We start from the raw sequence: 15,766 nt of genomic DNA, 5'->3' as shown, positions 1-15,766 counted from the left end.
TTTTAATAGCAAAAGAGTCTAGACCAAAAAAGTAACATGCTTACAATTTATGTACTTTTTGAAAATCATAGATATCAACACTTTTAATGGCTACATATCATACTGATAAATCATAACATCATTTCAAAATGGAAATTGTTTACTCCTGATAGCAAATTTTAAATGCAAAATTCATGCAAATTAAAGAACTCTACAATACAGAAATAAGTTAAATAGAAAATTAATACTTTATAAAGCTTATTTTAAAAATAAATGGCATAGGACTCATTGAGTAACTTAGCTTTTTTATTTAATAATTTATTTTCCTAAGTTTAAAAGTTAATTCTAAAATTTTTTATGAGGGACTTCCCTGGTGGTCCAACTAATACTCCATGCTCCCAAAGCAGGGGGCCCAGGTTGGAGCCATGGTCAGGGAACTAGATCCCACATGACACAAGACCCAGTGCAGCCAAATACATAAAATTTTTTTAAATAAAAAATAAAATTTATATGGAAATACAATTACCATGATTAGCCAAGGACACTCCTGAAGAAGAGCAGTGTGGAAGGACTTGTCCTACCAGGTATCAAAATTTGTTACAGTTGACTCTTGAACAATGTGTGGGGTTAGAGACACCAGCCCTCTGCATAGCAGAAAATCCAACTGTAAGTTAGCCCTCTGTATCCACAGTTCTACATCCACAAATTCAACGAACCTCGGATTCTGTACTACTGTAGTATTTCTTATTGAAAACAATCCATGCGTAAGTGGATCCATGCAGTTCAAACCTGTGTGTCGCTCAAAGTCCAGCTCTATACAGCTATAGAAATTAAGACAGAGGCTCACAAAACACTGATGGGTGTTGGGACCATTGAGCATCCATATGGAAAAAAATTCATTTTACTCACAGTATGTATAACTCACATATATCAAAAAATAAATTCCAAGTAAATTATATAGATCTGAGAGAGACAGGTTTAAAAATGTAAGTTTTAGGGACTTCCCTTGTGGTCTAGTGGTTAGGACTCCGCTCTATCAAAGCACCAGTTTAATACTTGGCTGAGAACTAAGATCCCACATGCTGCAGGACGGCCAATTAATTAATTAAAACAATAAAAAGTAAGTCTTTAGCAGATAATTAAGAACAGTATCTTCTTGATCTCAGGATAAGGAAAGATTTCTAAAACGACATAAAAAGCACAACCATAAAAGAAAAAAAATTGATGTTTTCTGTTTGTCGAACTATCTGGCCATCAAAAATAGAATTAAGTTCTAACTTAATTTTAGTGATGGTTACATGAATCTATCCATCAGATAAAACAGTGTAAGACTGCTTTCTAGCCTCTGTTCTCAGTAGGGATGTTCTTCTCCGGAGGTTCGAGTGGACTGGGGCAAGGTGCCACCAGGCCTCTGAGGGCCAGGTCCCTGGCATGCAGACTCCCTGGGTCTGGAGAGGTTCCCGTCACAACCCTGCTGGCCCGAGGTTTCTGCATCCTGAACACTGGAGGGCAGCATTCCGGTGTGGCCTCCACCACGCTGACGGTGAGAACTCAGGAAGCCCCAGGTCTGCTTTCCACGTCAGGAGATGGGACGATGGGGGTGAGTTTATTGCTCATCGATTGTATGTCATGGAATTTTGAATAGAAGAGAGGATTTCTTGGGTGTGAAAGGGAAAGGCTTCACAGGATAACTGCAGGTATGTTGACCTTGTCACAGTGTGAAATCAGGTCAACGCAGAAGTGCCACTTAGGGTGTAGATCTTGATAATGGTGTCATGGTGCAGAATTTGGCAGAAATGAGTATCACCAGCCTTGCAGGTGAAAGATGGAGGCTTGAAGCACAGATGGCTGCCAGGTGAATACTTACTATCTGGGAGCCCACAGATTATCTAAGGCTGTCCTTGGTGAGGAATTTGACAACTTGATTTCAGGAGCTGCTGAGAGTATTTAAAACTTCCAAGGTTACTAAAAATACTGCTTTTGGACAGCCCATAAATATACACATAAAACAGTGGGGCTATAAATAAAAAATAATGCTTCTTGGGGAAAAAAAACTGTATAGGATTATATGCAAACATACACACAGGCTAAAAAGATGGTAGAAACTGAATACAATGTGTGGTCTAGTTAAAAGTAATGGTCTGATGTCAACTTCCTAGTTTTTCCAACTATGTAAGATGTCACCTTACATCTTACCTCCTCCATCTTACATTGGAGGAACCTGAGTGAAGGGTACATGGGATTCTAGTATTTTGCTGTTGTTTTTGTTGTTCAGTCGCTCAGTCATGTCCAATTCTTTGTGACACCATGGACCACAGCACTCCAGGCTTCCCTGTCCTCCACTATCTCCCAGAGTTTGCTCAAACTCATGTCCATTAAGTCGGTGATGCCATCCAACCTTCTCATCCTCTGTTGGCCCATCTCCTCCTACCCTCAGTCTTTCCCAGCATCAGGATCTTTTCCAGTGAGTCAGCTCTTCGCATCACATGGCCAAAGTATTGGAGCTTCAGCATCAATCCTTCTGATGAATGTTCAGAGTTGATTTTCTTTAGGATTGACTGATTTGATCTCCTTGCTGTCCAGGAGACTCTCAAGAGTCTTCCCTAACACCATAATTCAAAAACATCAGTTCTTTGGCACTCAGCCTTCTTTATGGTCCAACTCTCACATCCTTACAAGACTACTGGAAAAACCATAGCTTTGACTGTACAGACCTTTAATGGCAAAGTAACTTTCTGCAAGTCTGCAATGCTTTCACAAGTAAAAGGTTTTTAAAGACACTAGGAAGAGAGTTGAAAACAAATGCCACAGTGTAGTTAAAGGATATTTGCAATACATATAACTGAAAAAATGACTAATATGTAAATATAAAGAATTAACTAATTACAAAATAAGAAACTCTAAATAGAGAAATGGACAATTTCAGAAAATAAATCAAGAAAGACAAATATGTCATATCGTGCATATGTGGAATCTAAAAAAAATTATACAAACGAACTTATTTATAAAAACAGAAACAGATTCACAGACTAAGAGACTGGACTTATGGTTACCAGGGGGTAGGGAGGGATAGATTGGGAGTTTGAGACTGACATGTGCACACTGTCATATTTAAAGAACCAATAAAGACCTACTGTATATAGCACAGGGAACTCTGCTCAGCACTCTGTAATAACCTAAATGGGAAAGGAATTTGAAAAAGGATAGAAAAAGGAAAAAACAAGAACACATGCCTGGGGTTTTTGAGCCACATTGTACCAGTTTGTCTGGTTTATACTAACAAGTATGTATTCTCTGGTGAACATCTTCTCTCTGGATATGCACTGTATACCTGATTGACCCCCAATAAAAATCCTGGAATCCTAGGCTCAGATGAGCTTCCTTGATTGGCAACATTTTGTACATGTTGTCACACATCGTTCTGTTCAGTTCAGTTCAGTCACTCAGCCGTGTCCGACTCTTTGCGACCTCATGAATCACAGCACACCAGGCCTCCCTGTCCATCACCAACTCCCGGAGTTCACTCAGACTCGTGTCCATCGAGTCGGTGATGCCATCCAGCAATCTCATCCTCTGTCATCCCCTTCTCCTCCTGCCCCCAATCCCTCCCAGCATCAGGGTCTTTTCCAATGAGTCAACTCTTTGCATGAGGTGGCCAAAGTATTGGAATTTCACCTTTAGCATCAGTCCTTCCAATGAACACCCAGGACTGATCTCCTTTAGGATGGACTGGTTGGATCTCCTTGCAGTCCAAGGGACTCTCAAGAGTCTTCTCCAACACCACAGTTCAAAAGCATCAGTTCTTAGGCGCTCAGCTTTCTTGATGGTCCAACTCTCACATCCATACATGACCACTGGAAAAACCATAGCCTTGATTAGACGGACCTTTGTTGGCAAAGTAATGTCTCTGCTTTTCAATACGCTATCTAGGTTGGTCATAACTTTCCTTCCAAGGAGTAAGCGTCTTTTAATTTCATGGCTGCAATCACCATCTGCAGTGATTTGGGAGCCCCCCAAAATAAAGTCTGACATTGTTTCCACTGTTTCCCCATCTATTTCCCATGAAGTGATGGGACCAGATGCCATGATCTTCGTTTTCTGAATGTGGAGCTTTAAGCCAACTTTTTCACTCTCCTCTTTCACTTTCATCAAGAGGCTTTTTAGTTCCTCTTCACTTTCTGCCATAAGGGTGGTGTCATCTGCATATCTGAGGTTATTGATATTTCTCCCGGCAATCTTGATTCCAGCTTGTGCTTCTTCCAGCCCAGCGTTTCTCATGATGTACTCTGCATACGTTAAATAAGCAGGGTGACAATATACAGCTTTGACGTATTCCTTTTCCTATTTGGAACCTGGAGCAGTTAAGCATGTCTTATGTTACCCCACTGAGAGCGGATTCTTGGAAACCTGGCCTTCTGATTTCCCCGTGCCTATTTTGCTAATTTTATTTTGTTGTGCTTGTTCAGTCGCTAAGTCGTGTCTGACTCTTTGAGACCCAGTGGACTGCAGCACACCAGGCTCCTCTGTCTTCCACTATCTCCTGGAGTTTGCTCAAATTCATGTCCATCAAGTCGGTGATGCTATCTAACCATCTCATTGCTATGTTATGTAATAAACCATAACTATGAACCCTATAAAAGAAATCAAAATGACCAATAAGAATAAGTACACAACTCCATTTATGATCAGAGAAATTAAAACCATAATGAGAAGCGAGTATACATGCCTCAGACTGTCAAATAAAGTATATATCAAGTGTTGACAATGACATGAACACCTGGACTTCTTGTAAACTTCTGGTGAGAGTGTACACTTGCAAAGTAGTTCAACATGATCTACTATATTTGAAACATATTTAAACCTTTTGAAGATATTTAAACCCTAGACAGCATGTTAAAAAGCAGGGCATTACTTTGCCAACAAAGTTCCATATAGTCAAAACTATGGTTTTTCCAGGCTTTGGAAAGGAAATCGGTCCTGAATATTCATTGGAAGGACTGATGCTGAAGCTGAAGCTCCAATAGTTTGGCCACCTGATGTGAAGAACTGTCTCATTGGGAAAGACCCTGATGCTGGGAAACACTAAAGGCAGGAGGAGACGACAGAGGATGAGATGGTTGGATGGTATCACCGACTCGATGAACATGAGTTTGAGCAAGCTCTGGGAGCTGGTGATGGACAGGGAAGCCTGGTGTGCTACAGTCCATGGGGTCACAGAGTTAGACACGACAGAGTGACTGAACTGACTGAAACCTTTTGATCCTTGTGTATACTCAGTCGCTCAGTTGTGTCGGACTCTGCAACCCAATGGACTGTAACCCATCAGGCTCCTCTGTCCATGATTTTTTCTGGCAAGAATACTGAAGCATGTTGCCATTTACTACTCCAGGGTATCTTTCCCACCCAGGGATCAAACCTGTGTCTCTTACACCTCCTGCATTGGGAGGAGGGGGCCCCTCCTCCTTCCAATGTGTAGCCTGGGAAGCCTCCATAATACACACCTGATCTTAGCCAAAACCCTGGTCACACACCCTAGAGAAATTCATGTGTGTGTGTACTAACAATCATGTAGAATAATGTTCACAGTAGCATTGTCCATAATAGCCAAAATACTAAATACAACCTAAATTGTGCTGTCTTAGGGATACTAAACAATTGAAAGTGAATGAATTAGAGCTACACATAACAATAAGGATAAAACTTTAAAACAATGTGAGTGAAAGAAGCCAGACACAAGTATACATATTCTTGGATTCCGTTACATCAAGTGAAAAAATACAAAGGAAACTAAACGATGATGTGTGAGGAGGTATTTTTACATGGTTAAGTTCTGAAGACTGTAACAATAAAGTCACTTAAAAATATATATATATATATGTATGTATTTATTTATTTATTTTTGGCTGCGCTGGGTCTTCACTGCTGCGGGCAGGTTTTCTCTAGAAACAGTGAGCCTGGGCTACTTTCTAGTTGCCGTGTGCGGGCTGCTCACTGCAGTGGTTTCCCCTGTTGCAGAGCACACACCCTAGGATGCGCAGCCTTCAGTTGCTCCAGCTCTTAGCACACAGGCTCAATAGTTGTGGGTACACAGGCTCAGCTGCCCTATGGCATGCAGAATCTTCCCAGACCAGGGATCAAACCTGTGTCTTCTGCATTGGCAGGCAGCTTCTTAATCACTGGACCACCAGGGAAGCCCAGAAGTCACTTTTTTTTCATGGAGGAGGGGACTGTGATCAGCTAGCAGAAAAAATGAGGACTTCTGGGTACTGACAACATTCTATTTCTTGGCCTAGTTATTGAATACTTAGGGATTCACTTTATGTTTTTCATTAAACTGTACATTTGTGTTTTCTGTATCCACATTGTAATTTATAATAAAATGGTTTAAAGTGTATAAAACACTCACCATGTAGTAGATACTCAATTCAGGGCACCCAGTATGACATTAAAAAAAAATGGAGGCAGCTGATTTGTGACAATCTCCAAGAAACATAGCCAAGTGGATAAAGGAGCAGAAACCATTTGTGCACTATCCTCTACCATTGGTTTTAAAACTGGGTTGCACTCACACACATTGCATGTGAATAAAACATCTCTAGAAGGCACTATCAGAAGCAGTGACAGCAGTAACCTTCACTTGTGCAGGGTAACAGGGCTGGGGACTGGGTGGCAGGCCACCTTATTTTCACTGTATACTGTATCCGTTGAATTATACGCTATGTGTATATATTTCCTATTTTAAAAATTTAGAAGTTTAAGACATATCAAATCACTCAAAATCAATAGGCAGCTCCTTATGCTCAGGCCTTCCTCTTCTCTTTTTTACATTATTTGGCTGCCCTGGGCCTTAGTCGTGGCACGTGGGATCTAGTCCCCTGCAGACCAGGATCAAACCCAGGCCCCCAAGCCTTGTGAGGGTGGAGTCTTAGCCACGGACCACCAGGGAGGTCCCCTCCATAGCTTACTGTACTTCAAAGGAAAACTTAAGACAGAAGAAAAATAAAAATGAACATTTTATGTATAAAGTACTTTATAATTAATCAAGTACCTCAATCATAAGTAGCTTTGTGAGGAGGCAGAATTACATCCATTTTACAGACTGAGAAGGCAGAATTACATCCATTTTACAGACTAGTAAACAGAGCTTTACAGGGATTAAGTGACTTACCCTAAGTCATAGCCAATTCGTGACAGAACTGGAACTCATTTTTATGCCTGCGAACTCCATGATCCTTCTTCTCTATCACGCTGACACAATATACCCTCCTAAATGCCTTTCACCAAAAATATTTATGTGAAGAACAAAAAACACACCATCTGTTACTTTTCATTTGTGCGTGGGGAAGGTTCTCTATTAATTATTAAAGTCACTTTTTAAGTGAAGACAAAGAAACTTATTGAATGGCACATTGCACTATCAGAAGTACTAAGACAGCTTACAGGATTCATACTTCCTATTACTCCCAGCTTGGGTATTAGGGAGATATACTTTTCTCTCACTCTCTTGTTGTTTAATGAAGGCTGAGGAATTATCCCATCTCTTAATCAAAAAAGACATCTTATGCAGCCAATACAAGACAGTAATTAGATGTAACACTTTTCAAAGCATTTCCAAAAATTTTTGTCAAATTCAATGAGATCACCAAATACTATTTCCCTTAGAAAGTAATCTTGAAAATTCACTCTCAAGAGGTGCTTTGCTTGAAGACTTCTAAAATTTATTCTGTTTATTTACAATAAATAACAGCGTTACCACTACTGTACAACTTTCACATACAATATCTCATTTGATCCTTGAAACAAGCCACCAAGACAAGGAGGGACAGAAATTTCCTGACATTCAATAGATGAAAGAAGAAACTGAGGCTCTGGGAGGTTGGGTGTTTCCACGGTCATATGCCCTCTTAGCTGAATATTCTCTCCAACAAAATATGTGAACTTACCAGGGTCTAAATATTCAACTTGTCGATTACATTGGCCTTTTCCTTCTTGCTCTATGCCTTTAATTCCCTTTCAGAAAGGAAGATTTAGGACCTAAATAACATCCAATCCTAATCAATTGTAACTCTGCTTAGCTTTCTGAGATCAGATGGGAAATAGAAATCTATTTTCTTACCCATAAGAGTAAAATGAGCTTGTTTAAATTACTGGATAAAAATTTACATTTGTCTATCACCGATATCAAAATACTTGTACTATGTAACTACTCTATATCCTAAAAACTACAGAAGTCTTATAAACTTGAAGTTCAGGATGACAACCCAGACTACAGAAATTAAAAATTAACCTGCCAAAGCTCAAATTCTGGTTCTGTATTTTCTCAGCTGTGTGATCTCCTGGCCAAATTTCTTTACCTCTTAGAGCTTCATATGCCTTATCCCCAAAGTAGGGGTTTTAAAAATATTTTCTTAAGGATTAAAAGAAATACTGCACTTACAGCATTTTGCATAGTGTTTAGCACTTAAATATTGATAACTTAGCACTGTTATTATTATTGGTATTTAACATTCAGCAAACTAGATTTATTTACTGATTTTCTTACTCAATCCATAAATGATTGCACTTTGGAATACACTATAATTTACCTAATATATTTGACTTTTAAAAATACTACGACCACCAATATGTTCAATTCTCTTTAGCAGTTAGCTAGATACCACTTTTCTAAATCTCAGAAAAGAAGAGCTGCAAAGGTTACTCCATCAATCAAGGATGAGGCTGAAATTGAGAGCTGTTTTTAATGGATATGGACTATGATACATACAGAAAATTTGCTTGAAATGATATGTAACTGCAATGTGGTGGAATGGTGATGTCTATCTTGATAATGGACTGATGTAACCTGAAGAAGGGTAGGTGTTACAGCAGTATTACAAGCCCTGTGAAAGAGATGCATGATGCAACTTCAATTGTAAGAACGGAGTCAACACTGAGTCACCAGCATAACCTGTGAGGAGCACTAAAGGAGAAAGAAAAATTCCTGAGTACTGACTCCTAGGCTCAGCATCTTAGTCAACTGTGCGTAAGATGTTTCAGTGCTATTTGGACATACTATTGCTCATACCAATGAATCTCAGGAACCCATTTAGTGCAAAAAATACTGGAGTCACTAGCTCCTGACTGTGGTAAGTCCCACAAATTTTCTGTAAGCATCTCAAAATATTTTGTATCAGGCCTTTGACCCATCTCTAGTAGGGCCTCTAAAAATTTGTTGAATAAGTGAACTTAATTTTAAAAAATTGTTGGGAGCCTCCGTGGCAGTTCAGTAGTTAAGACTCTGTGCTTCCAATGCAGGGGACATGGGTTTGATCCCTGGTTGGGGAACTAAATACCCCACATGCTCTACACAGAGGCCAAAAAATAAACAAATTAAAAAACTTATTATGAGCATTGGCTACAGAATCAAGCTTACTTGGATATCAATAATAACTCTATCACTTAGCAGCTCTGTGACAATTAATCTCTTTGGTCTCAATTTTCTCATCTGTAAAATGGGAAATGCCAAGTATTGAACTGTAAGGACCGAAAGGTAAAAGAATAATGCTTGGCACATAGTAAGGCTAAAGTAAATAGCAGCCTTTATACTTTTTGCTACAAGAGTATGGCAGTATCCAGAGGTCTTTGTCCATTAAATATGTTTAGCACAATCAGACCTTTTCCAGAAGTGAAAGTAAAAAGGTATCAATAAAGGATGAAGAAGGCATTGTAAATGATAATCTGAGCCACAAAAGGAAATGATGGCAAGGAGAGAGAAGACAAGGGGTGACAAGCTAGAGAAATGATGCATCCCAAGGTGGGAGTGATGGCATTAGCACGCTCTTAAGTGCAGGGCTGCCATATGTGTAGGGGACTCTGTATGGGAGCCAATTACTTTGGTCAGGTCTGTCCTGGGACTTACCGTGGGGCAAGGCAATGTGGGGAGACCTGGGAAACACAACGGGATAGCGGGTGCCGGGGCATGGAAGTAGAAGGAGCCATGATTCGCGACCGGGCAGTGCGCAGCCTAGGTCCCAACTGGAGAGCTGCGGCCTGATGAGCAACAAAAGACCCCAGGACACTAGTACCTGTGGCAGCTATAAAGGACAGAGAAATTTGTTCGGAGGTGATCACAACATCTACGCTGACACCTGCCTGCCAGGGACGGGATGGAGGCAGGGAGGAGAAAACAGCCGCTTCCCTCGAGAGGGACGGAGGAAGGTCACGCGGGCGGATCGTGAAGAAGGCACTGACTCAAGTCCTACTGCCTTGAGGGTACCTGGCACGCCGGACGGGCCCCAATCCCCTCAGGGCCCAGCGTGGAGGTGGGACCTCAGCTGTTACCGGCGGAAACCACCTCGGGGTGAGAGATCCCGTCACTGACAGGCAGCTGCTAAACCAACGGAGCTGGAGCCCGAGGCGGATGTTGTGTCTCATTGGTGATTGCTGTGCGCGCCCAACAGCCAATGAGTCAGCCCGGGGGGCGTAGCGATGACGTTAGCTGCGGAGGAGGCCGCTTCGAATCCGCAGCGGCCAGCTTGGTGGCCTGGACCAATCAGCGACGTCCAACGAGCTGAGCCTTCGCCAATCGGAGGCCTCCACGACGGGGCTGGGGGGAGGGTATATAAGCGGAGTAGGCGACGGCGCGGTAGACGCTGACCGAGACATCACAGACACATCAACTTAAGCTTTTCGTGCGTTTGAGAGGTAGGTGTTGCGGCCTGTCTTTTCGGACCTGCCCTTGGCATTGTCCACTGTTCTCCTGATCCCGGGCCCTGTCATCCTCAGCTCAGTAACCTCGGTGCGCTCCTGTGTTTGCGGCCTGTGGCTGGTTTTCCTGCGAAGCCCTATAGCTGCCTGCTGACCGACTGGCCGACGGCGCTGGAAAGATGAAGCTGTCCCTGGTGGCTGCGGTGCTGCTGCTGCTGCTTGGCACGGCACGCGCGGAGGAGGAGGACAAGAAGGAGGACGTGGGCACGGTGGTCGGCATCGACCTGGGTACCACCTACTCCTGGTAAGTGGGGTTTGGGGAGAGGGGAAAATGGGGCGTGGCCTCCTGGGCTGCCCAGAGCATCGTGGTGCTGATTCCTTCCGTTCGGTTTTTTCCGCCAGCGTCGGGGTGTTCAAGAACGGCCGCGTGGAGATCATCGCCAACGATCAAGGCAACCGCATCACGCCGTCTTATGTGGCTTTCACTCCTGAAGGGGAGCGTCTGATCGGCGATGCAGCCAAGAACCAGCTCACCTCCAATCCGGAGAACACAGTCTTCGACGCCAAGCGACTCATCGGCCGGACGTGGAATGACCCGTCCGTGCAGCAGGACATCAAGTTCTTGCCTTTCAAGGTTCGAACCGGTTTTTTGCTTCTAAACAGATAGTGGGTGATGGTGATGGGAGTATTTAGAATTAAAAAGTTTAGGCACAAGCAAAGGGGATATAGATGTCGTGTGTGTGTAATTTTATTTTATACTCCTAGTATATTTCAGAACTGAAGATAGTAAACTTGGCAAGGAAATTTGATGCATAACTATTCTGTCGACAATAGTTTAGAATTAAGAGACTGATTAAAACTGAAGTGGCTTGTAATTGTAAGGCACCTTCTACACCTTAAATATTTCTGCCCCAAATATTCAGCTCAAAGGGTCCAAAATAAACCCAACTTTGGAGAGGGAAGTGAGTCTCAGTCCTCTTTTAAAGTTTAAAATGTCATTGCTCCTATGTCTGAAAATAATAATTATTCTCTCAAATTTAGGTGGTTGAAAAGAAAACTAAACCATACATTCAAGTTGATGTTGGAGGTGGGCAAACAAAGACATTTGCTCCTGAAGAAATTTCTGCCATGGTTCTCACTAAAATGAAGGAAACTGCTGAGGCTTATTTGGGAAAGAAGGTAGGTATTTTCTAGAACCGTGTTGAGCAGTTTTATTATTACCGATTCTGATCGTGTTGTGTAGATGCTTTCATCATTTTAAAAGTCTGACATCCATGTATATCAGTTTTAATTACTTGCATGTTTTACTGGAGATCAAACAAAATACTAGGGTCTTTTCATTTATCACTTACTGCTTGCAAGTCCACATACATATAATTATCTTAAAAATAAAGTGATAGTTTGACTGTAACTTAAATAAAGGTTAAACTGTATGATAAAACATGTCTAACTACTTTTTGTTATCATTTTAGGTTACTCATGCAGTTGTTACTGTACCAGCATATTTCAATGATGCCCAACGCCAGGCAACCAAAGATGCTGGAACTATTGCTGGATTGAATGTCATGAGGATCATCAATGAGCCGTAAGTGTTAAATTCAAAAGTATGGCACATTTGCCAAATGTGGAAAGGTAAAAGTTAAGTAAGGTTTGTTTTTTCTTTCTCATTCCCCTAACAGTACAGCAGCTGCTATTGCTTATGGCCTGGATAAGAGGGAAGGGGAGAAGAACATCCTGGTGTTTGACCTGGGTGGTGGAACCTTTGATGTGTCTCTTCTCACCATTGATAATGGTGTCTTTGAAGTCGTGGCCACTAATGGAGATACTCATCTGGGTGGAGAAGACTTTGACCAGCGTGTCATGGAACACTTCATCAAACTCTACAAAAAGAAGACTGGCAAGGATGTTCGGAAGGACAACAGAGCTGTGCAGAAACTCCGGCGTGAGGTAGAAAAGGCCAAACGAGCCCTGTCTTCCCAACATCAAGCAAGAATTGAAATCGAGTCCTTCTATGAAGGAGAAGACTTCTCGGAGACCCTGACTCGGGCTAAATTTGAAGAGCTAAACATGGTATGTTCCTTGTTTTGCTAATGAGATCTAGTTAGACTCTGAGTATGGGACAGTGCATTTAAGGATTTCGACTATTTGTGGGTATGACAGGCATCATCACAGTGATTGTGTCTCTTACTCTAGGACCTGTTCCGTTCCACCATGAAGCCTGTCCAGAAAGTGTTGGAAGATTCTGATTTAAAGAAGTCTGATATTGATGAAATTGTTCTTGTTGGTGGCTCTACTAGAATCCCAAAGATTCAACAGCTGGTTAAAGAGTTTTTTAATGGCAAGGAGCCATCCCGTGGCATAAACCCAGATGAGGCTGTGGCATATGGTGCCGCTGTCCAGGCTGGTGTGCTCTCTGGTGATCAAGATACAGGTAAGTCTGTCAGCATTGTCCACAGTGTTTCAGTAGCTGAATGGGAAAAGTATTAGCTGTTGCTTTGGAAAGCAATAGAACACAAGCAGCAAGCTCAAAGAGCTAGTGAAGGGTACAGTGATGACAAGACCTGGAAGTCTCAACATCCTTAGCAGCTGTATTTAATTCACTGCTTCTGAAATGATTTTGCATAGAACCTAACCAAGTGGCAAGATGGAGAAGATGAAGTTTTATTGATCATGGGGACTGCTTGGTATTGCTCCTATGACTCCTGAATTGGAACTTACCTCAATTAACTTACTTTTGCCAGGTGACCTGGTACTGCTTGATGTATGTCCCCTGACACTTGGTATTGAAACTGTGGGAGGTGTCATGACCAAACTGATTCCAAGGAACACTGTGGTGCCCACCAAGAAGTCTCAGATCTTTTCTACAGCCTCTGATAATCAACCAACTGTTACCATCAAGGTCTATGAAGGTAATTGCTTACATTTGTTAATATCATGGTATGTGTTTGAAGAGTTTGACTTTTTTTTTAATATACGCTGTTGAAATGACTAGGGAAAGAAGTATCTGCTGTTTTCAGGTGAGAAGACCTTAATTTAGTGTTGTTTGGTAGAGCAAGGACTAAAATCTGTTTTTTGTCTGGCAGTCTTTCCCATTAAAAATGCCTTCTGAGCTGGCTTCTAAAATACAACAAGCAAAGTTCATACTGCTATAAAATAGACGAAATTCGATTAACAGTACTAGTAACTTAATTCACTGCTCTTTTCAGATCCAGTACCACCCACTTTAAGTTGATAGAGTGCCCTTGCCACTGCAGACTTAAAAGTAGAAATCCAAATGTACTAACGTTTATCAGTGACAACTAACAGTTTTTGTGTGTGTGACTTCTAGGTGAACGACCCCTGACGAAAGACAATCACCTTCTGGGAACTTTCGACCTGACTGGAATTCCTCCTGCACCCCGTGGGGTCCCACAGATTGAAGTCACCTTTGAGATAGATGTGAATGGCATTCTTCGAGTGACAGCTGAAGACAAAGGTACAGGCAACAAAAATAAGATCACAATTACCAATGACCAAAATCGCCTGACACCTGAAGAAATTGAAAGAATGGTCAATGATGCTGAGAAGTTTGCTGAGGAAGACAAAAAGCTCAAGGAGCGCATCGACACAAGAAATGAATTGGAAAGCTATGCCTACTCTCTTAAGAATCAGATTGGAGATAAAGAAAAACTGGGAGGTAAACTTTCCTCAGAAGATAAGGAGACCATGGAAAAAGCTGTAGAAGAAAAGATTGAGTGGCTGGAAAGTCACCAAGATGCTGACATTGAAGATTTCAAAGCTAAAAAGAAGGAGCTAGAAGAAATTGTTCAGCCAATTATCAGCAAACTCTATGGAAGTGCAGGCCCTCCCCCAACCAATGAGGAGGAAGCAGCAGACAAAGATGAGTTGTAGACACTGCTCTGCTAGTGCTATAATATTGTAAATACTGGACTCAGGAACTTTCGCTAGGAGAAAATTGAGAGAACTTAAGTCTCGAATGTAATTGGAATCTTCACCTTGGAGTGGAGTTGAAAATGCTATAGCCCAAGTGGCTGTTTACTGCTTTTCATTAGCAGTTGCTCACATGTCTTGGGGTGGGGGGCAAGGAGGAATTGGCTATCATCAAAAGTGGGTTAAAAAAAAGCTGGGTTAAGGCGTGTGTTCACCTTGAAAATGTTCTATTTAACAATTGGGTCATGTGTATCTGGTGTAGGAACTTTTTTCTACCATAAGTGACACCAATAAATGTTTGTTATTTACACTGGTCTAATTTTTGTGATAAAGCTTCTAATTAGGTTAGTCATTTAAGGTTAGACTCTCATGTGTTGGGAGTGTTCAGGGTTTTGAGGTAAGGAAACAACATTTCTGTAAATATTCAGTCATTTTGGGAAACCTGCCTAACCTAAGAAAAGGGGTGGGAGGTTGGTTCATCCATATGCTTAACTAGGCAAGGACCATTTCAAGAGCGGAGTTTTCTTGAGCATAGTTGAAACTTCCTGCTTCCCCTTACCTTTGAAAAACTTAACAGTGGCCTTCTATTTATTCGTAACACTTTACAACTGCTTGGATTCTCTTGAGATTTGATAAGTGATGAATCACTGATAATTTTACACACTTGGATTCAATTCCTAATTTTAGGATGTGAGGGTGTATTTTTGAATCTCAGCCATGTCAGTCTCTACCTCTGGTACAAGAGTGGGAACAATTAAGTATGATTAACGAAGGGCAGGCTGTCGTGCTAACATGAAATCCAGTTCAGTCCAAAGATAGACATTTTATACATGGGGCAACCAGCTGCAAGGTTAATTTGTGGAACTGAGACCTGATGTGTGATTTACTCTGAGGCCTGGACCTCTGTTGTGTTGCCCAAAGCATTTGGACAGGAGGTTCTTTCAGATCAGTTTCCATACAAACATTAAAAATGACCTGAAGTGTTGTGTGCAGAGGGGTAGGGGTTGGTGGGGAGAGACAAGAGCCAATCTTTGCCCCTATCCCCAGTGGCTCTCCGTACCAAAAGTCAACAGTACACCTCGTTCTGAGGAGCTGCTAATATTGAAAGCACCTCCTTGGACTTCCCTGGTGGTTGGTGGCTAAGACTCCATGCTTCCAATGAAGGGAGCAT

General features: G+C 41.8%; 1 protein-coding gene across 1 annotated transcript; it reads left to right on the top strand.

The window, feature by feature from the left end:
- The first annotated feature begins 10,553 nt into the window (after positions 1–10,553).
- Positions 10,554–14,914, top strand: HSPA5 (heat shock protein family A (Hsp70) member 5). The gene is made up of 9 exons (XM_061431293.1): positions 10,554–10,662; positions 10,744–10,969; positions 11,068–11,299; positions 11,707–11,844; positions 12,138–12,250; positions 12,345–12,735; positions 12,859–13,096; positions 13,407–13,574; positions 13,994–14,914. The coding sequence occupies exons 2-9, from the start codon at positions 10,845–10,847 to the stop codon at positions 14,554–14,556; spliced, it is 1,968 nt and encodes a 655-aa protein (XP_061287277.1). The 5' UTR covers positions 10,554–10,662; positions 10,744–10,844; the 3' UTR covers positions 14,557–14,914.
- The last annotated feature ends 852 nt before the right edge of the window (positions 14,915–15,766 follow it).

Source organism: Bos javanicus, chromosome 11 (genome assembly GCF_032452875.1).
Source record: "Bos javanicus breed banteng chromosome 11, ARS-OSU_banteng_1.0, whole genome shotgun sequence".
NCBI lineage: Eukaryota > Metazoa > Chordata > Mammalia > Artiodactyla > Bovidae > Bos > Bos javanicus.
This window is presented reverse-complemented; position numbering and strand designations above follow the sequence as displayed.

Excerpts from the sequence above, each read along its gene's own strand:
- HSPA5 (XM_061431293.1), top strand. The coding sequence starts at position 10,845 with ATGAAGCTGTCCCTGGTGGCTGCGGTGCTGCTGCTGCTGCTTGGCACG. Across the intron at positions 12,251-12,344 it reads ATGAGGATCATCAATGAGCC|TACAGCAGCTGCTATTGCTT; the intron begins GTAAGTGTTAAA and ends TTCCCCTAACAG. Across the intron at positions 12,736-12,858 it reads AATTTGAAGAGCTAAACATG|GACCTGTTCCGTTCCACCAT; the intron begins GTATGTTCCTTG and ends CTCTTACTCTAG.